We start from the raw sequence: 21,727 nt of genomic DNA, 5'->3' as shown, positions 1-21,727 counted from the left end.
TTCTTTGCCGCTAGCCACACCGCACGACAAAGTGGGTCTAAAGACCCCTCCTCCTCCGGAACGCCTCCTCGGCAAACTGCTCTAGTCTCCTCATCCTGTCGTCGCTTTCCAGAATCCTTCCAAACGTCCTGGTTCCGCCAACGTGCTACAGACCGAGTCCATCAAGGTATCGCAAGTCTGCATAGAGGGGCAGACACATAAATTGCGCTCCCAGTCCTCATTAGGATCGCCACATGAGCATGCGGCAGTATCACTAAGAACACGTTTATGCAGAAATGCATTGCACGACCCGTGCCCTATTAACAAAAAGCCAACGCGCATCGAGAATCCAAAATCTGGATTCTGGTATACGAATCATACTTCCGGGATGATCACCCGACCGGGCAAGCCAGCGTCATCCCACCTACTCTGCCAGTCCGACAGGAGGCATCCTTCGATGCGCGCGACTTTTTGCGCCCAGTTCAGACTTGAAATGTCTTCGCCGTAGAGCACGTCGTTCCCCACCAACGAGTATCCACGCTTCAACCGCGGCACCAAATAGTGCAGAGGGCACCATGAGTCCGACATAGATGGTCCGCTTGGCGCGAGGACTGAATCCCCAGTCGACTCGCAGCACATATGCGATATGCATGGTGAAAAACATTCGATCGCAGACCGTGATGCCAAGGTACCGGCAGCTGCGTACGTATGGGAGACCCGCTCCCGCGGTTCTCACACACGGGGTACGCGCAAGGGACCCCTTCAGCAGCAGCACCGGCTTGCTGGTGGAAACAATAACACCGAGCTCCTTTTTCTTCCAGCTCGGCTCGGGATCTGCCCTCGACGAGGAGCAGCAGGTAATTCGCATACGCGCTAAAAGCGCAGTATGGCTAAAGGCGCCGCAGCAGGACGTCCATAAGTAGATCCCAAATGAATGGGCCACTAATGGATCCCTGCGGGCAGCCTCTAGTTACTGGAACCGACACGGCTTCAGAACTGCTTCGGATCTCTGCGCTCCTGTCTGAGAAGAAGCTCTGCCACAAGCTCAACTCTCGGCATTCCAAGTCGGCGAGTCGGCGCAGCGCAGCACTGCATTTGACATTGTCGAACGCTCCTTTGAAATCGACGAATATTCCGAGCACGTATTTCGCCGGGCTGGCGGCGACACTGCTCATCACATGCCTCCAGGCATCGTCGACGCATCGTCCTTGGCAGAATTCGAACTGTCATCTGCATCCTTCCGGAAGAACTTCTTTCACACGATTGACCATGATGTCCTCGAGCACCTTGCCAAATACCGGCAACACGCATATCCCACTGTACGACGAGGATTCGCACATGTCCTTATCGGGCCCCTTGAGCAGCGCCACTAAACGTGGACACTTCCACTCTCGGGGGAAGTAACCCGACTGGATGCATCGGAATATAGCGCCATCAGGTGCTGAGGTATGGCGCGCCACACTGCATCTCAGTCGCTTCAACGTCACCACGACGACGAGCGTTTTGAAGGCAGCGGCAAAGTCTCCTGACTTCGCGTCTCACCGTGTTCAGGCTGGCGGTTCACCAACCTGGCATCCTTCTCCTAGGCGATCTCGGCGTCCTCCTTCCCAGCGCAAGATCGCACACATCGTGCACCATGCTGCGCAAAGTCGAAACTTGCAGGTCCAACGGTGACTGTGAGAAGTCTTCCGGAATATCGGCTGCGCGTCTCACCATCTCATGTTCGAACAATTGCCAGCGAGCATTGGAGAAGTTCCAAGACGGCACAGGAGCTAGGCTCTCAACTGTACTTAGGGTAGTTGGTGTTGCCACAACTGTGATCATGTTATGATCACACAACTCCCACTCTTCCACTCTCCTCTCGAATGCGGCCCATATCGATGCTGCATCGTTGGCAATTGTCACGTCGATATCACTGCGTGTGCAGTACGTATTGAACGTGAACACCGGGCTAGACTATTTGAGAGCAACGGTCCCATTCTCCAGCATCCACTCAGACAGCATATCACCCCGTCTGCGGTTAGCTTGTCACCGGGGTTCCGAAGGAGTTTGCTAAACCACATGGGGGACACTGCGTTTGCGTCGATTCCCTTTCCCGCGCGATGGCTGCCTTTCCCCTCCAGTCAGTGTATAATCGCATTCCATCTGGCAGCGGGACGAAGGATGTATGTATGGCTCCTGCAGCAGTGCAAACATGCAACCGGACTCTCTCAGCCGGACTGCAAGCTCAATGGTCGCAGCTCGGCCTCGACCACAGTTTGCTTGGATGAAGCTAAACATTAATGTCTAGCGTTCACCCTCGCAAGCATCGCCGCGTACACCGGACAGCTCGGGGACAACATGCTGTGACCCGAGGGGTGCCCGTAGAAGCGGCAATTCCGGCAGTCCACCGGGTTCGCACAGCCACCTGCACTGTGGCCGGTCTGTCCGCATTGCCCGCAAACGTTCTCATTTTGTATGCATTCTGCCACCTTATGGTTGAAGCCAACATACCTGTGGCCCGCGTAGGTTTGTACCTGTGCCCTGCATCGGTAGAGAACCACTTCACGTGCTAGAAGTTCCTGCTGGCAACGACCCGTTTTATCTCTCCTGACGAGGGGGTGCGTATTATGGCTCCGCCACGCTCAAGCCCTCTCACCTCGTGCAGGCGAACTTCTAGTTCAGGGGCAATCTCCTGGCGCACATTTTCAGCTACTTCTCTACCTGTCAGTTTTGGGTCTTTGCTGGACACCACGGCCGACCACGTATCTGGACGATGCCGTCGTACCTATTGATGCATCGCATCAGCTCCATAGCCTGCTTGGCGTTCAAATGTTTCCCACTTCCTCCAGGACATCGTCGGCTCCGCCCTTAAGGATCCTGTCAAGGCATCGTGTCAGGGTGGTCGAACGCAACCGGACGGCAGCGGGGGCATCCACGACGACAGCAGCAGAATCATTAGCTTCAGCTACATCCGTGGCAGCTCAGACGACACCGATTTCCGGACAAAAATCACCTCAACAACGGAGCACTTCGAAAACACGCCCGTTATGAATGGAATCATGCCCAGTGGGGCAGCAGTGTGGGTGTCGGTCTGGCACTGGACAAGACTGCGACAATGTTGCTGAAAGGCATCTTGTCCAGTCGAGGACCCGGGGGCAACAACGGAGCACTTCGAAAACACGCCCGTTATGAATGGAATCATGCCCAGTGGGGCAGCAGTGTGGGTGTCGGTGAAAGGCATCTTGTCCAGTCGAGGACCCGGGGGCATTAGGCCCCGAGTGTCAGGCTTGGCGGCTCCAGCATAAGGTATATGAAACAGGTGAAGTACCTGGGCGTGACCGTTGGGGAACGGTTATGCTTCACACCACACCTTGCCAGTCTGAGGAACTAGTTGGTCGGTGCGGTTGGGAAATTGCGCCGAATTTTGAGGAGTGAATGGGGTCTCAGCAGGGGAGCTGACCGCACCATATACAGTGGTTTATTTGTTGCTTGCGCAACAAGTGGGTCACCTGTATAAAGCAATATAGTCTCGACTGTTGCTGGCAGAGCGAAGATTTGTAATGCAGCGTAATGTGCAGCGTGTGGACTGGCAAGTTCGGTGGGATGGAAGTGAGAATGGGCGGGTCACTTACGACGAGACCTGGGAGCATATTCTTTGTGAGTGTCTGCTGTTTGACGATCTTCGTGACCTGGGTGGGTTGGGTGTGATTCAGGCCGGGGTGGGCTTCGACTTTAGTCAAGTGTTCTTTACTAGCGATAGGGTTGTGTTTGTTTGCGAGAGCCGTATTCTGTCGTCGTCGAACACGTTGATGTGTGGATGCCGAGGGGTGTTAGGGGATGAATGGTATGTGAATCAAAATCGACTGAATAGGTGCTTGTAGGGCTTGCCGGGCTTTCGCCCACCGCCGGGGTGTCCAGTCCCCGAAAACCACGGGTTGATAACATAGCTGGCCGTCTTTGAATGGTCTGGTCATTGACCAGCAGAGAATGTCGCAAGTTGCGGAAGAGGAAGAAATAGTCCTCGCATCCTCACAATGAGAAAGCCATGCCCAAGAGCGTGGTGGATAAGACTGTAATACCTTATGACTCGACTTCGGCCAATGCTTCGCACACCTCTGGCGCCCTACTCCTCCCACCCATTGCGCTCCCTCTCCAGGGCTCTCAGCTCCGTTATTATCTTGGCCACAAATACGGCTATGACTTCCCATTTGACCGGCGTCTGGAGCATTTGAGGCATCATGCTGCTGGGTGTAAAGGCCTCTTCCAAGATCTCCTCCAGGGTTAGGCAATCCTCCTCAAATCGCCTGCAATCGAAGAGGACGTGGAGTGGGTCCTGTGTGACTCCACTGCCGCACGACGGGCAGCAGTCCTCGCTTTCATGGCCAAAGCGCTTTAGGTAACTTCGGAAGCACCCATGCCCACTAAGGGCCTGCGTGAGGTAAAAGTCTATCTGACCATGCTTCCTTCCAGAATGAGACGAAACGTCCAGCGTCCCTTGGATGACACCTCCCATTGCCGTTGCCAGTTTTACAAACTTGTGGCTCTCACTTCCCTCTTCCTGAACGTCGAGGAGGGGCTGTCTTGAGCCATGTTGGCCAGCTCCTTCCTCTCTCGGACCAGCTCTTGGATGGGTATCAGCCTTGCGATCACGATAGCCGCTTCTTCCGACACCGCCCTTAAAAGGGGCCGGACGTCCGTAGCGCGCAGAGGCGGTGGTCTGCCTCGATTCCTCGTGCGTAGGATTTTACTCCCATCACCTCGGCCCACACTGGGGCGGCGTACAACATTTGGGAGCTCACCACCCTGGGGATGAGCTTACGCCTTTCCTGCCTCGGGCCTCTTATGTTAAGGAGCATCCGCGAGAGCGCTCTCGTCGTCTCACTCGCCCTTTTATGGGCGTATCCAAGGTGTTCCCGGAACGAAAGCCTCGTATCCAGCATAACCCCAAGGTATTTTATTGCTCTCCTCGAAGTAACGGGCACTCCTCCTGTACCGTCGCTGTTTCGACCTTCTTCCGGCTCGAAATCAGCACGGCTTCCGTCTTTTGTGGGGCGAGGTGAAGGCCGGCCCTAGACAGCCATGCCTCCACGTTTGCCACCGCGGAGTTTGTTTGGGTTTCCATCCCGCGAACAGGTTTCGCCACCACCACTAAGGCTATATCGTCGGCGAATCCTACGATGGTATTTCCATCCTCCATGGGTAATCGGATGACTCCATCGTACATGGTGTTCCACAAGAGCGGGCCTAGCACAGAGCCCTGCGGCACTCCAGCGGAGACGCGTGTCGTACAGGAGTATTCTGTCACTCAGGTAGCTGTCCACCATCTTCAGCAGGTACTCCGGGATCCTAGCTCCTTGAGGGCTTTGAGAGTCCGTGCCCAGTTCGCCGTGTTAAATGCATTCTTCACGTCCAGGCTAGTAACCAGACAGTATTGATTGGTTCCCCCCTCCCATCTGGTGCTTTGGATGGCGCTTGCTGCCAGGGTCTTCCTCCTCATGATGGCATCTATCGTTGACCTCCGTTTCCGGAACCCGTACTGCTCCTCTGCCAGTCCGCCCTCCCGGCCTATCGCTGCCTGGAGTCTCTTGGCCAGGATCTTCTCCAATACCTTGCCTACGGTGTCTAGGAGGCAGATGGGTCGGTAAGACGTGGCCTCACCGGGTGGCTTCCCGGGCTTTGTTAGCAAAAGGAGCCTCTGCTTCTTCCACACCTTCGGGAAGGATCCTTCCAGCATGCATTGATTACAGACTGAAACCTTTTCTAGCATTTGAGCCAGGGCCACCTTGAGCGCTCGGTTTGGCACCGCGTCCGGGCCGGGAGCTTTGTTGGGGGCTAGATTTCGTGCGGCCGCTAGCACCTCCTCTGCTGTGACCACTTCCACTGACTTCTTCGAAGTCCTCAACAGCCGGGCGTGTTCCTTCTCCTTGACAGCTTGGGAACAGGTCGTCTATTGTAGCGCTCAGTGCGACCGGGTCGGAGGGGGTGTGTGCAAATTTTGAAATCGATGGCTTTTAAACGATAGAGACTAGTTTGCATATAAAGAAAACGGCAAATGAAAGAGACCGATCGACTGAAATAACAAGGGAGGGAGTAACAGCGCGGGTCGAAAGTGCAGAAATGCATTGTGACATCATAGGATAATGCTGCTCGCAGACATGCTGCTTGTGTGTAGAGTTCCCCAAATTTTCAAATACTGAATAATCTTTTCAGAATTGTTTGGTCATTGAGCCTTTTCAATGACATTAATCTGCTCCAAAATAAAAATACAAATTAAACACCTTGAATCGTTATAATTTATTTATTCTGCAGGTAGATTAAAGCGGTAGTTGAGGACCATAGACCATAGACCAGTTAAGGTGCTAAGCACTGGCAGAATTTACGTACAGAGAGTGCGTCCCAACTAGACATTGCGAAGCTAAAGTTTTTGATAACGGAGAGGTTGGCTCGACCTTGACATTGCGGAGCTAAAACTCTCTAAGGATAGCCTCGTTGAGGTCGAGCGGCCAAGAAAGAGTCGGCTTGCAAGCAACTAAGGCGATATTATGCAAAATTAAAAACGTAACCCTAAAACAGTGACTGCTTTTTTTTAGCTGTTTTTCTTATATAATGATATTTTAAATGTTTGTGCTCATTGGGGGTGCTTTGGATTATTGCCGATATGAAACATCACTAAAGTTTCGTAAGCTAGGTAAATGTTGTATGTCATTATAGACATACTGATAGTAAGTTAAGTTACCTTCACATAAGTTTCTTTTGTACACTTGGTATCCCTCGGTACTCGGTAATGAATTGTGTTGCTGCAGGATACCAAATATACCAAATATAGTCAAAATGTTTTCGATGTACTTCTTTGAGTCAGCTTAATTGCTCCCTCTTTGGTACTCCAATTTACTTCAATGCCCAAGAAAAAAGTGAGAATTTTCTCCATATTTCTTCATCTGCTCGATCCTGGTTATGTCAATCTTGCAGGGACTGATGCTGATGAAGTCCTCCACGAAAGCTGTGGCCGTGATGTTGTTTTTTGATATTTACATACGAACATTGTTCGTTCCCGCATCTTTTGAACCCTTAATTGTTTAGGGTCTTAAGGACTTTGTGTGAGTTCTGGTCGTAAATGATTTATGGCGGTTGCTTCATGAACACTGCCTCGTTCAATTTACAGTTCCAAACAATTTAACGAAGCAATCGAAGAATTGAACTGAGCGGACGCGCTTTGCCCGAGCTCCGGAAAAACTCAAAATAATCGCAGTTAAACAAACAAAAAATCCGGGGTAACCCAATATAAGCAAAAAGACGCTAAACCACAATTTATTAAAAGCAATAGACAAACTTTATATAACAGTTGTGATGTGTTAAACCAGAAACTCATGCATAGTTGTTTTAAATAAATAACTGCCACGCAATGAGCTCATTGAGCAACGATTAAAATAACGAGCGTAGAAGCTCAGTGAACCAAAGAAATGGCTTCATCTTTTACTTTTCAACTCGCGATATCGGAATGGGAAAATCGGCGATTAAGAGCAACTCGGCTCTACTGACCGCTGAAAGCCAAAGGGTCTTGCTACCCGCTCTGCTGACTCCGACTCTCGTGACATGAAGTTCGCAGTGTAAAACTCCCCCTCCAACGGCGGAAACAAATTTCGCATCAACAACAAGCAGTGCTACAATTTCTGCAACCACAGCGACAACCACAGCTATTCAGAACACCGCGACGTCAACAACTACAGCAAGTACAAAAACAACAATTTCGGAAAGTGGCAAAGCGACCCCGGCTACACAGACTGCAATCGATCGCTACATTCAAATTAAGCGCAAGATTAGCCTGCAGAGTAATCCGGCAAACAAGGACAGTACCGTGAAGAAATGAGGAAACTGCGGAGGCAACCATACGCACTCGAATTGTACAACAAAATTATAAATTAATTTATATTATGACTATGTTTCCCCTAAGAGTCAGACTACTCTCTTGTGCTTTTAATGCTTCTTCAAAGCCAAGAAATAACCGTCCACCCATTCAGTCTGACGTCGCCAAAAAAGAACTGGCAAAAATACAAAAAGAACGTGAGTGCCCACATAGAACTTGCCCTTGGAGCTTAGCATGGAATCGGACATTGACTACACTACGAGCGCCTTGAAAGAATTACTCGATGCGGCAGCTAAAATCTCTACTCCTCGAGGGAAAGACCGAAACAAATACTAAACATCTAATCATCAAATCGAACAGCTCGTGCGAGAAAAGAGGCGCACGCGTCGTGATTGGCAAAACAGCAGATCACCAGTTTCAAAACTGCTGAATCCTAAAGTATATCCCCTAGAGAATATTTTCCCAAATTTTCATAGAGATCCGAAAATTTGGGAAAATAGATAATGGTTCAATAGGAAAAAAGCGTTTTGAGGCGCGGTTCGTCACGGGTGCGGACAGCGTCAAGCAACTTTGAATGCGATTATCACAACGTCGTGTTTTTTCAAAAGTGCCTTCGCTGTGACCACGATTGCACAAAAACTATTTGATCAATCTTCTTCCATTTTTTCAGTTATTTTTCGCACAGATAAAAATTCGCAGATAAAATTTTTTTAATACAATTTTCAGAACTCAAAAAATCTACTTTTTGGAAAAATGTTTACTGTATGCAGAAAAAACCAAATATTCTTGAAAATAATCGTTCACAAACTGGAAATAATACTATACTAATAAAAAATTTTTGGTTTTTTGATTTCGGTTGACCTGCTGGACTTCTATCGTGGTCACCGCAAGCCGCTATAAAAAAAAGGGTTCCGAGAGAATTTCCATAACTTTGTAAATTGTTTATATTTTTTCAAGAACAAACGCTTGTTGTTTCGATAAAAACATGTACAATCAATAAAAAATAACTTCAGTGTCATAAAATAATTGCTACACACCTGAAATAAAAATCCAAAGTTCCCTCAATTTTTTCGCTCAAAAAGGTATATAACCCTTTAAGAAAGAAACCCGATCACTCGACCAGGCTCTTCATGAACAGAAAGCAAATGCACAGCTGAGGTACATACAGAATCTTTCACCAACAAGCACAAAGTATCCCCTTTAGAGGGTCCACCCAAATCTTGGGCCCCAATTGAATCAAGCACCCGATACGAAACTCTTCGAAGGGTAAGAGGCGAAGTGTATCTATCACCACTATCTATATAGATAGTGTATCTATCTATCTAGTCCACCACTACAATAGGGTATTCTCAGTGCAATACTACGCAGCTACTTTGGGCGAATACATCATCGAAGCTGGCGTTCCACAAGGAAGCACACTCGGCCCTTGTCTATATGTTTTGTATACTGCGGATATTCTTACGAGCGCAAAACTAACAACGTTTGCCGACCATACCGCTATCCTTAGTCGCTGTCCAACCCAAGCAACAAACCAACTTGGAAAATATCTCATATAAGTGGAAAGTGGCTGTCTGACTAGCGAATTAAAATAAACGAACAAATTCGATAGTATCCGCCAACATTTATTTTTCTCACTGACAAACTCACGCTACCATAGCATTTTAACTCAATTGAAACTGGGGCAAAAATCCTTCATCATTAAGTAAATATACTAATTCTATTTAAGAGTGTTTTGTACAGTGAGTAATGCCAAGAAAACGCAAAGGGGGTGATTTGAGCCGTAATACAAGTAGATCTCGAAACATGCGAAACAGAAGATCCGTAAGAACCGAAGTACATATCCAGCAACAAAATACTGATGTACGTATTAGAATAGCGCAAATGCATCAAGAAGAGCCAGAAGATACATGAGCTGAACGCAATGAAGTCAAAATATTAGAACAACGACAATCACGCCGTTTTACAGTCAATAGACGCAGAACAAATGACCAACATCGACAACAGGTACATCGAGAATTTATATCTAATTCATTCCTGCGTCTAGCATTCCAGTATGAGTCTGATATTGAGTATTATCGTCCGCATTTTCATGCTCTGAAATTCAAAAATGAGCCAGCTGGGATATGTTGCACGTCAGGAAAAGCGCAACTACCAGAATTTGAAACACCACCTGAACCATTGAACGGCTTACTTATCGGCACAGATCCAGATTCTAACGTGTTCCTAAAGTCTATTGGTAACAAAAACTGTGACACGAAAATTTTATATACAAGATAAGTAACTAAGTAAATTTTGTACAGAAATTTTAAAGTCAGCTGGTGGCAAAACAACGTATGCCGGGTCAGAGAGTAAATGTACAAAAATATGAATTCAAAAGGAAAAAGAACGTTATCTTCGAGCGGAGTGAAAGTTAACATAATTTAGCAGATATATGTATATGCTCATGCTTATGTGAATATCATTATAAAATAAACTTCTTTTAACAAACAAGAAAGGACGGCTTTAGTCGAGTATATTATACCCGGTACTTATTTCTTTAACCCACAATTTAACTAACCTTTAAAGTTCAACGATATGGATTCTCAGCAACAAATTTTTGTTGCATACTTTTGCGCTTGGGCAAAACCAAAACAACTACCGTATGACCTTACTACTGGTTCAGAAGGGAAGCAGACTTAAAAAAAAACACTAACGAACTGGCGCTTTCCATTTCCTTGTGGCACATTTCTGTATTGGAATGGGGAAGGGGCGTGGCCCACCTAAAATTTAGAAACAAACTTGATTTACGCGGATATCATAAAAGTTCAATTTGAAAATCTGGTAGTTCTATCTCATATAGTCTTCGAGATCCACGCGTTTAAAATTGTAGCCCGTTTATATGGGAAATTGTATTTAAATTGGTATATTTTCTATTAAAATCGGCAAATTTGATTAAATTTGTTTTTCATATATATATTAACTTTAGAAATAGTTTGACTATGTTCTATAACTAAAGAAATATAATTTTTTCTACAAACCTTCCTGTACGATTTGCATGGGTATTGTAGGAGTCTCCATGCCAAATCCTATAGCTCTATCTCGTTTAGTCTCTGAGATCCACGCGTTCATACGGACGCACAGATGGACATGGCTATATCGACTCAGCTGTTGATGCTGATCAAGAATATACATATGTACTTTAAAGAGTCGGTGATGATTCCTTCTCTATGTTACATACATTCATAGGACTACAATATGTACCCTTGTACTCTACGAGTACCGGATAAAAAAAGTTGAAAAAAATCCAGCTTCCATAAATTACAAAATTTGGATTATTTATGTTCAATCAGTTATATGGCGGCTGTAGGACTTAGTAGGCCGCTACTTATGAAATTTTGTAGATCGAATCCGTAGCTTCCGTTTCGTGCCGTTGCGACTTATACACTGTGGGCGAAGGAAAATAAGATGTGTGCAAAATATGAAGTCGAAGGCTTTCAAACTGGGAGAATAGTTTTCGTAGAAACAAACAGACAGATAGCTTATATCGACTCAGGAAGAATGAGTTGATAATTGAAAAGTTGGATGTGATGAAAACCATGGATATGATTAAATAAGTAGAAATTCTAGTGATTTCAATTTCAGGGATTAAAAACATTTTTATGTCAATTTCATGACAGCATATTGATCCAATTTAATAAAAATAAATTTGAAGTAATATTTAGTACAAACAATATTAAGTACAAATTAGGAAAGCTAACTTCGGACTGAGCCGAAGTTGGTATACCCTTTGGACGAAGATTCTGTCCAGATTCTATTTTTGTTCAGTTGATCCCATCTACCAAATTTCATAACGATTTTCCGACTATATCTTGTAGCGGCCATATACTGAACGATTGGATTTCGTATTGTAATAAACTGGTTATACTATGATATTCTCATAAGGATCGGCCAAATATATCCGACCTTTGCGATGTATATCCGGTTTTACCTGCAAGCTTATATCAACTTCGGCTCCGCCCGAAGTTAGATTTCCTTGCTTGTTTTTATACCCTTGCAGAGGGTATTATAATTTTGTCCAAAAGTGTGCAACGCAGTGAAGGAGACATCTCCGACCCTTTAAAGTATATATATTCTTGATCAGGATCACCTCCTGAGTGTATATGAGCATGTCCGTCTGTCCGTCTGTCTGTCTGTCCGTTTCTACGCGAACTAGTCTCTCAATTTTGAAGCTATCGTCTTGAAACTTTGCACACACCCTTCTTTCCTTTGCACGCAGTATATAAGTCGGAACGGCCGGGATCGGCCGACTATATCCTATAGCTGCCATATAACTGATTGATCGGAAATGGTATAACTTTGGTGTTTGTAGAGTTAGAGACTTCAAATTTGACATGAGAGCTATTTTTGGCAACAAATTACGACATGCCAAATTTTATAGGGATCGGCCGACTATATCTTATAGCTGCCATATAACTGAACGATCGGAAATGACCCAACTTTCGTGTTTTTGAAGATAGAAAGCTGGAATTTGGAACAGATTATATTTTTGGTCAGTTAATCCGACCTAGGAAATTTCATTAGGATCGGCCAACTATATCCTATAGCTGCCATATAAATGAACGATCGGAAATGGTATTTGGTAGAAATATCAACTTTCTTATTTTTGAAGATAGAAGCTTGGGACTTGTTTTAGATTTTTTATTTTAGTTAATTGGTTTTATTATGATGTGTTCATAAGGATCGGCCAACTAAATCCGATGTTTGCGATATATATCCGGTTTTAACTGCAAGGGTATATAAACTTCGGCTCCGCCCGAAGTTAGCTTTCCTTTCTTGTTCTTTACTTATATTGTATTTATTTTAATAATGGGAATATTGTTGTTTCTAGAAAAATTTGTGACCCACATCTAACTGCTTTTGAACCAGAAGCTTTGGGGAATCTTGTGGAGGGAATTGATTTTCACAAATTCTATTTCGAAAATGGTAAGTTTATACTACATATATCAAATACCACCTAAAAATATTGAGAAATATTATGCAATAAGAAAGATAAGGTATAGAAACAAAAAAAAAACTAGAACGGACGGCTGTAGTGGAGTTTCCCGACTATATTAAACCCGGTACTCATCTCTTCCACTCACAATTTAACTAACCTTTATAGATTTATCTTATGGAAAACAAATTGTTGCATACTTTTGTGCTTGGGCAAAACAAGAACAATAAACCTCAGGCCATACTACCGATTCAGTAGAGTAACCAACTAAAGAGTCTATAACTCCTCTAAATATGCTGTTTTTTGATTTTTGAGGTGTAGATTAGCCATTGGAACAGATTGGCATCAAACAATTTTCCAAAAACATTTACGAACTGGCACTAAAAATTCAAAAAGCCCGTTTGTATGGAAAATTGTATATAAATGGGTATATCTCCTTTAACAAAGAGAGGAAAGCTAACTTCGGGCGGAGCCGAAGTTGATATACCCTTGCAGTTAATACCGGATATATTTAAATAAAAATGGGATATACATAGTTGGCCAATCCAAATTATTAGAACACAAAATCTAAAAAAAAATTCTCAAGCTTCTATCTAAAAAAATAAAAAAGTTGGTATTTTTACCAATAAGTCGTATTACTTTTCCCAAAAAAGCATTCATAAAAAATTAATTGACTCTAAAAACACCAAAGTTATAGCAGTTCCAATCAATCAAACTTATATACTGCGTGCAAAGGAAAGAAGGGTGTGTGCAACGTTTCATAGCTCTAAAGTCGATAGCTTTAAAACTGAGAGACTAGTTCGCGTAGAAACAGACAGACAGACGGACAGACGGACATGCTCATATCAACTCAGGAGGTGTTCCAGATCATGAATATATAGACTTTATAAGGTCGGAGATGTCTCCTTCACTGCGTTGCACACTTTTGGACAAAATTATAATACAGAGGGCAGAGGGCCAGGGTATAAAAATTTGTTGCTGATATTTCATACCTATAAAGGTTAAAGTAACTATAAAGGTTAGTTAAAGTGTGAGTGGAAGAGATGAGTACCGGGTATAATATAGTCGGGAAACTCGACTATAGCCGTCCTTTCGTGTTTTTTTTTTGTTCTTGGTAGGAATCGGAACGAAATTTATACATATAAACATTTTGACTTATGAAATTAAATTATTCTAAAATTTTTGGGTGCAAAAAAAATTTAAACTTATTTTTGTATTTTTTCAGTTCTTGGTAAGAATTGCAAGGCAATTAATACAACTATATTAAATCCTCATGTGCACTTATTGGGCGAAGAAGCTGCTTGCATTGCATATGTAAGACTCACGCAATATATTGACAAGTAAGCATCAACAAGGCGGAGCTAAAAATAGTTAAAATTTGAATTCCTTGATCCACTTAAAAAATAAATAATTCACACAAATAACACAGTGCTACCAAAAAACAAAGTTGAATGAAATTTTAAAGTGACATAGTAGGAATTGCTTATCTGATCGAATGTAACACAAAACCGTGTTTGAAATTTTTGTAACACCCTAAAAATCATGATTTATTGTAAAAACCCGTTCTTCTGAACTTATTTGCGCTTAAAAATTCCTAAACCCGTTTTTTGAAACCGATTTCTGGCGTTTTTATTATTATTTTGGGTAAAAATAAATAGATCTTTAATTTTTTTAAACAAAGAGGACAACAATTTTTACACAAGAAACTGAAATTTTCACCTTTTATTTGTGTTTTTCATTGATGACACACAAAACTTCTGTCATTTATGACACATATCAATATTGTCTTTTTAATAATGAATAAAACGAGTCAAATTTCATAAAAAAAAATTATAAAAATCTTGGTAACGTTCTAATGCTATTCCCGAAAAAAGTCAATTCGATCTTGCTAGCGCTCCGGAGTAACAGTGTGTAAAAGAAAGGAATAAGCTCAATGGAAGGGTGCAGTGTTTAAAAGTTTTAGAGGGCCTTAAAAGTTTATAATCATTTTTGCACTGTGTTATTTTGCACTTTTTTTATTAAAAAATTGTATTTCCGTCACCATTCTTAATTCTAAACAAACCACCTAACCTGTATAAACAATCTGATTTTAATGTTTTTAAACTTTTCTTCAGACAAGGACATGCACATACTCATCAATCGGAGGAAACACGTGTCTGGCACAAACGAGATAATAAGTGGCAGAACGTTCATTTTCATCGAAGCGCATCGGCGAAAATAAGTGGTGCTACTACATTCGATTTTATTCCCCAAAAATAGGTGTTATTCTCCATCGTTGAGAAAATAAATTTTTAAGTCAAAATATATTATTCTAATAATCTGATTCCTTTTTTTTATATTTTAAATTCACATTTATAATCTGTTACACGCCCTAAAATAAAATTTAAAGCATATATCGAATTACTGAAATACCAAAGATTGTGACTACTTTTCTTTTTGCACACATAACTACATATATAAACATACACGAACATATGCATAAATATATGTATGCATCTTTTTTAAAGTATTTGATGAAAATAATAATGAAATATCTGTTTATTTTCTTAATAGCTTAACAGAAATCACAAAGCCATATTAAATACTCTGAAAACTTTTGTTTTGGTAAAATTTCTCATATTGACTTTCACTTCGAAAACTTTTATTTTTGGTGAAATTAGTTATGCTATGAAAAAATGAATGATACATTATGTGAAACGAAAAATGTCTTAAAAGGAAAAAAAACTTTATCAGGCAGGCTTTGGGATTCACTATTATAATTGGAATATTTTTTTCTAACAAAACGTAAAAGCAACGATCTAAATTGCATATTTTCTTTTCATTTTGAAACGACAGCTCTTATTTAATTTATATAAATAGTAAACGGCTTTTTCATCCCAAAATCGACTTTAAACCGAAAAAAAGATTACGAATTATGGTATTAACATTTAAAGTGTTTCCTTAGTTTGCCCAAATAGGCTTATGGTTATTTTCAAAAAAATTATTTTAGGAGTAAACCTTAGTTTTAAATCTTCTTTAAAATCTTGAAAAAATAGCCTGGCAATTCACATTCTGTTTTGAGGGTGTGTGTATTAGATTTAATTTATGGTTACTTTAATGGCAAAGTTATTGGTGTAACAAAAAAACCTTTGGGATGATAGGGTTGGATATAAAATACTTTATTTTGTATGAAAGGTAAAATTAGTAAGATGAGAACGAAATTGGAAGGGATTGAAAGGAGGGAAATCGAAGGGGTGTGTGTTTTTTCCACTGTTTCGGCGGGAAAAAAAGCGAAACTCCGTTGAGTTCCCACTGTATTTGTGCTATCAAAAGTCACATAGTGAAAATAAAAACACGACCCGTAAAAACACGATATCCGTAAAAATTGTAACTTTAAGCCTAGTACTCTGACGACGAAAATCCGCTGCGCGTGCTAGCGAAATCGCTCTTTATTTGGCTACCGAGATAGTGTGACCAAAAAAATTAAGGAAAAGGATAATACTGAACAGCTGTTGCTTGTAAACAAAAAACAAATAAGCAAAAATGAATTCAAACCGATTGGTTTTTTCTTCTTCTTCCTTTTTTCACACCGTTTTTTTTATATGGAGTTCGGCGGCTGTCATACGTGTGACAGCGGATTTTCGTCTTTAAGGCTTTAAGTCATAATATGTTCCAAATGTATGTATTATGACATATTTACACTTATAAATTTATTAAATTCTATTAATCAAATTTCATGAGAGTCAAAACCGCTGCTCTGGCTAATAACCGATTTATATTTATAGATGGGGCATTTTAGATCAAACAAGTTAATTTTTTGGTGGAGCTTATAGAAGAGGAAGAGCATAAGACTACTGTTTTTTTTTTATTTCGGATGTCTTGGACTTTTTCGTACTTTACGCTTTTCAGAATTGCAGAAATATAAGTAGACAGAAGTATTTAGTTATCAGAGGTGTCACAGTCGAAACACGCAGACGGATTTTCGGAATTTTCCGCTCGACAATTTCCAAATTTCTTTGAAAGCCCTATCCGTCTTTCAAAATGTTCAGCAGAATAATTCCGTTGGGATTAAGTTGTCATTCCGCTGACGTAAGTGTCACTTATTTCCTTTAAATTTTCAAAGACTGGGAGCGTTGCCCAATGATCTAGCACAGGGTGGGTGCCCATTCCCATTGCTCTCGTTGCACCTTTGTTGTTGTAAATCCTTTTTCATATGCGAAATGCAAGTCATATACGTGTGTGACTCCCAGCATAGGCAAAGAGCAACTACAATAACAAATTTTCTTATTTTTGATATCCTTCTCAATCGCGCTAATCAGAATTAATTTTGTTTTTGGATTGCCAAAAACTTTTCACTGCAAGAAATTCATTCTTTTTTTTGTTTCTGCCTAAATGGTCTACCTGAAGGGATGAATTTCTTCTTCGTATAACATTTTTTAAATAAGAAGCTCTGCACCTTTTGTCATTGTACAACAATGGCTTGTAAAAAATTGCCATATTGAAATTTGTTTTTTTTATTTTAATGATATTTATTTAAAATAATGAGGAGTTTACCCTTGTAAATGTTACTATAATTTTATTTTTCAGTGCACCGACATGAAATTCAAAAAAAATTAAAAGAACATTTTAAAGACTTCTTCAAAACACTTTATGAATACTTCCGCCTTGCTCTAAAACATTACTGGCTTTCGGCATAATCTCAGTAAGGTCTTGGCAAAAAAATCGAATCCCAGGTTTACATATTTGTTAAAGTGTTAAAGCTCGTTTTTTAAGTTATCAGTGAAAAAATTAAGGAATCAAAAATGGTAAAAAGTTAAAACATTTAAAATACACCAACCAAATCAAAAAAATTATTAGTGTTATTTCGAGTTAGCTAATAAATTATTTTTTTTTTTTTGTTATTTCACGCTTACCGCAATCTACTTTATTTAAGCCCCGATGCACTAAGCACTAGTTTAGTGTTTTTGTGGAGGTTGATTTCAATTAGTGTGATAGTTCCGGCCAGAGCTCATCTCAAAACCAACCATAGACACCATCGTTTGGATGAGATGTCACATCTACATATGAAAAACATAATTTGTATGTAACAGACGTTTAATTGAATACTTCCAATTTTTTTTTTTTGTATTATTATATTTTTTTTTTATACCCTTGCAGAGGGTATTATAATGTTGTCCAAAAGTGTGCAACGCAGTGAAGGAGACATCTCCGACCCTATAAAGTATATATATTCTTGATCAGGATCACCTCCTGAGTTGATATGAGCATGTCCGTCTGTCCGTCTGTCCGTCTGTCTGTTTCTGCGCAAACTAGTCTCTCAGTTTTAAAGCTATCGTCTTAAAACTTTGCACACACCCTTCTTTCCTTTGCACGCAGTATATAAGTCGGAACGGCCCGGATCGGCCGACTATATCCTATAGCTGCCATATAACTGATTGATCGGAAATGGTATAACTTTGACGTTTTTAAAGTTACAGAGTTCAAATTTGACATGAGAGCATTTTTTGGCAAAATATTACGACATGCCAAATTTCATTAGGATCGGCCGACTATATCCTATAGCTGCCATATAACTGAACGATCGGAAATGACCCAACTTTTGTGTTTTTGAAGATAGAAGTTTGGGACATTTTTAGGTTTGGTTTTTGTATTATAATAAATTGGGTTATATTATCATATTCTCATAAGGATCGGCCAACTATATCCGATGTTTGCGATATATATCCGGTTTTAACTGCAAGGGTATATAAACTTCGGCTCCGCCCGAAGTTAGCTTTCATTTCTTGTTTGAAGCTATGATACTTTATGTTGTACTTCTGTCAATTAATTTGGAAAAATATTGGTGATTTACTTTTAATGAGTCTTAACGTACCGAGCTGCATTAATATTTCATTGAGTCACTGTTTTTGTTAACTAGATTATTAAATATTACGGCAAAACTTTACAAAACTTAAAAACATGAATTTGCCGTCAATGAAAAATCAATATCTATACACTTTTAAAATATCATTTTATGATTTTCAGCTTAATGTTGTCTTTAAATACTTACCTAGTCACTTAAATTAATATATTAAAATTGATAACTTTAAATGAAACGGAATATGTATGAGTGTTAGGTATCAAAGAGTTACGAAGCTGTAAAAATATAGATATAACGCATTCAAATTTTGGAAACTAACTCAAAAAAATTAGCTAATTGTTAAATTAAAAAAAGTACTGGACAAGTTGTTTCTAGGAAAATTTTTTTAAAAAATTGCAATTGTATCTTTTATTGCCCTATTGTCGCCACTTACTTCGAATATATTAACTTCTTAAATGGTAGTGACATGTTACGGAATGTCGCAAATTCTCTGTCAGTTGAAAAAAAAATTTTTATTATAATAATATAATATAATCAAAAATAATTTTGATTGAAAATGTAATATGTAAGGCAACAACAAAATGTAGTATTAATCCTATAATGATGAGCAGGCATATATATAAAACTATAGGCAATCATCAAACAAGTCCTATTTTACAATATAAATGAAATAAATTGTTCTAAATTAATAAATTCACTCAAATATCTATTTTTTGTGTGGATGACTATGGGTTTAAGTTTGAAGCTTAAATATTATTAATGTATGAGTGTAATAATATTCCTTCATATGATTACAAAATTATTGTTTTTAAAAATTTAATTATACATATAATTATATGATTAGTATACATAATGCGGAGCTAAAAAAATCATTTAAGAACTTAATGATACAGGAAACACTGCTATACCTTTAAAAATATATATTTATTTTTATCACATATGTATATTTTTTAAATATTACCAAGTTAAAGTAAATATAATTTAAAGCCTTGACATGCCGTGGAAAAAATCAAATTTTTTTAATCAACTATTGTTATTGTTTTGATAGAATGAAAAAGTAATTATGTTTTTGGAACCCTCAAATGTCTTCTTAAACCATATTTACATTGGGCCTAACAGTTTCAATATTATTGATTCAGAAACTTTTGCTCAAAAGTAGCAAAAATTAAGGATAAAAAAAACGAAAAATTAAAATTATTTTTCTGGTAACTAAAATAAAATAAAAAAATTTATTAAAAATTGTCTATTAAAATTATTTAGTAGCGTATATCCCTAATAATCGCATATTGCTAACCCCATCAAAACCCTTAATAAATAAAAAAATTAAACAAAATATTCCATGTATATGATTTATGATGCAAATATATACTTAATAAAAAATTAATAATTTATTTTTATTTAAATTTTGGAAATTTTTGTTCTGTATATAAATATTGGGTAATGTAGTTTTTATTTAGTTCTCATCGTTTGTGGGGGTTAAAGGATAAGGATATCTCCATCCCAATAAAGTATACATTGTATATTGTATATAGTTGTAAGTATATGAAGTAATATACCATATATTCTTGATTAGCATCAGCTCCTAAGTCCATATAAGCATGTCTGTCCGTTTGTCCTTTTGTCTGAGAGCTATCGACTTCTTTCTCCTCTTCGTCCTTACAGATGCAAAAGTAGTTGTTATGTGTTCCCCCTATCCAGTGCCCCGTGCCCCGGGCCAGAGTTGGCGGGCCAACCGCAAATTCGGGCAGATTCCCAGACGAGTTGAATTTTTCTTTTTTTGGCTTTCCTAAGCTGGAGTTTGTAAGTGGTATGCCAGTAAACCCTCCATTTCAGGCTGAAGTCGTGTGGTGGTACGTATGCGAGCCAATTTGTCTTCTGTGCAGTTGCCTGTGATGTCTCTATGGCCAAAGACCCAGATGAGGCTGATTTCATACTGAATTGCCATCTCGTGAAGAGATGATCTACTGTCTTAGAATGTCTTTGAGTTGCAGGTGATCAAGCTGGTCGATTTAATATCCGATTGGCTGTCGCTGTATATGTTGACCTCGTTTCGCTTTTCGGAAGAAAAAAAAGGTACTTAATTTAGATGCTTCCCTTATTGCTCTCACTTTAGCTTGGAAGACGCTGTAGGGATTGGGTAGTCTAAAAGAGGCTCTGATGCCCAGTTTTTCGGAGTATACACCTCCTCCTACTTTGTTTTCTAGTTTTGAACCATCTGTGTAGAAGCATATTTCATTCTGGGGGCCAGGGGCTTGAGCATTCCATTCCTCCCTTGTAGGAATGATGGTTCTGGAAGAAGTTTTTATTTGTTTCTCAGGAGTACTAGTACTGTAGTCTTTGCTGCTACGAATTTGCTCTGGTGTTGTTCGGGTTCTACTGGTGTGGTTCCACTGATTGCCGCCACTTTTGCCTGCTCCATAACAGCTAGTTCTGGATTCGGTAGGTTAGAGTGGATAGGCCATATCATGCGTGAGTTCCTGCAGTTCTCGAGACTCATCTATCTTTTCAGTGCTACCAGGTCAAATTGATCCCTGCATTTTAGCCTACACTTTGCTAAGGAAATGCCTACTAGTTCTTTCTCAGGGAGGAGAGGGTTGGTAGTACCTGCCCTTGCTGATTCATCAGCTGCGAAATTGGTGCCTATGTCCGCCAACCACCTGGCCATTCAACATTGAACCATCCGTATGTATATAAAGGGAACCCACTGGTCCCGGGATTTGTTTAGCACTTGATGGAATGGAGACCTTATAGATTAAGGTGAGATGATAGACAGGCAATATATCGAGTATGAAATCTTAGGCGTCAGTTGGTGTGGTACGAAGACTGCCTATAATGCAAACTGCCGCCTTCCTTTGCGTTTCCTTAACCTTTCCCTACATATGGAGTTTGTTAAGGCAGGCCACCAGACCACTACCCCGTAGAAGAGAAAAGGTCTAGTAACCGCTGTGTAAGGCCATCTTATTTTTTTGGAGACATACCCCATTTTAGCCCAATGGTCTTGCGGTAATTAGAAACCGCGATAGCAGCGTGGTTAGCTTATCAATAGTATTTCAATAGAAGCTAGATAGCTTCCAATCCAGTTTTCTGTCTA

The 21,727-nt window shown here is 40.6% G+C and overlaps 1 protein-coding gene across 11 annotated transcripts in view; it reads left to right on the top strand.

Moving 5' to 3' along the window:
• CaMKII (Calcium/calmodulin-dependent protein kinase II) overlaps nt 1–20,033 on the top strand; it is a 99,470-nt gene extending 79,437 nt beyond the window's left edge. For 9 of the 11 annotated variants that reach the window (XM_043213462.2, XM_043213461.2, XM_043213458.2 and 6 more), the window contains 3 exons: nt 12,693–12,787; nt 14,023–14,137; nt 14,912–20,033. In XM_043213462.2, the coding sequence (XP_043069397.1) occupies nt 12,693–12,787; nt 14,023–14,137; nt 14,912–15,056 (355 nt within the window). In that variant the 3' untranslated portion in view covers nt 15,057–20,033. Of the gene's footprint in view, nt 1–12,692; nt 12,788–14,022; nt 14,138–14,911 lie in introns of those variants that run through there. The other 2 variants (XR_006246421.2, XR_006246422.2) reach the window with 1 other exon arrangement.
• The last annotated feature ends 1,694 nt before the right edge of the window (nt 20,034–21,727 follow it).

This window comes from Drosophila bipectinata, chromosome 4, assembly GCF_030179905.1.
Source record: "Drosophila bipectinata strain 14024-0381.07 chromosome 4, DbipHiC1v2, whole genome shotgun sequence".
NCBI lineage: Eukaryota > Metazoa > Arthropoda > Insecta > Diptera > Drosophilidae > Drosophila > Drosophila bipectinata.
The sequence above is the reverse complement of the archived record's forward strand: the minus strand, read 5'-3'. Positions and strand labels throughout refer to the sequence as shown.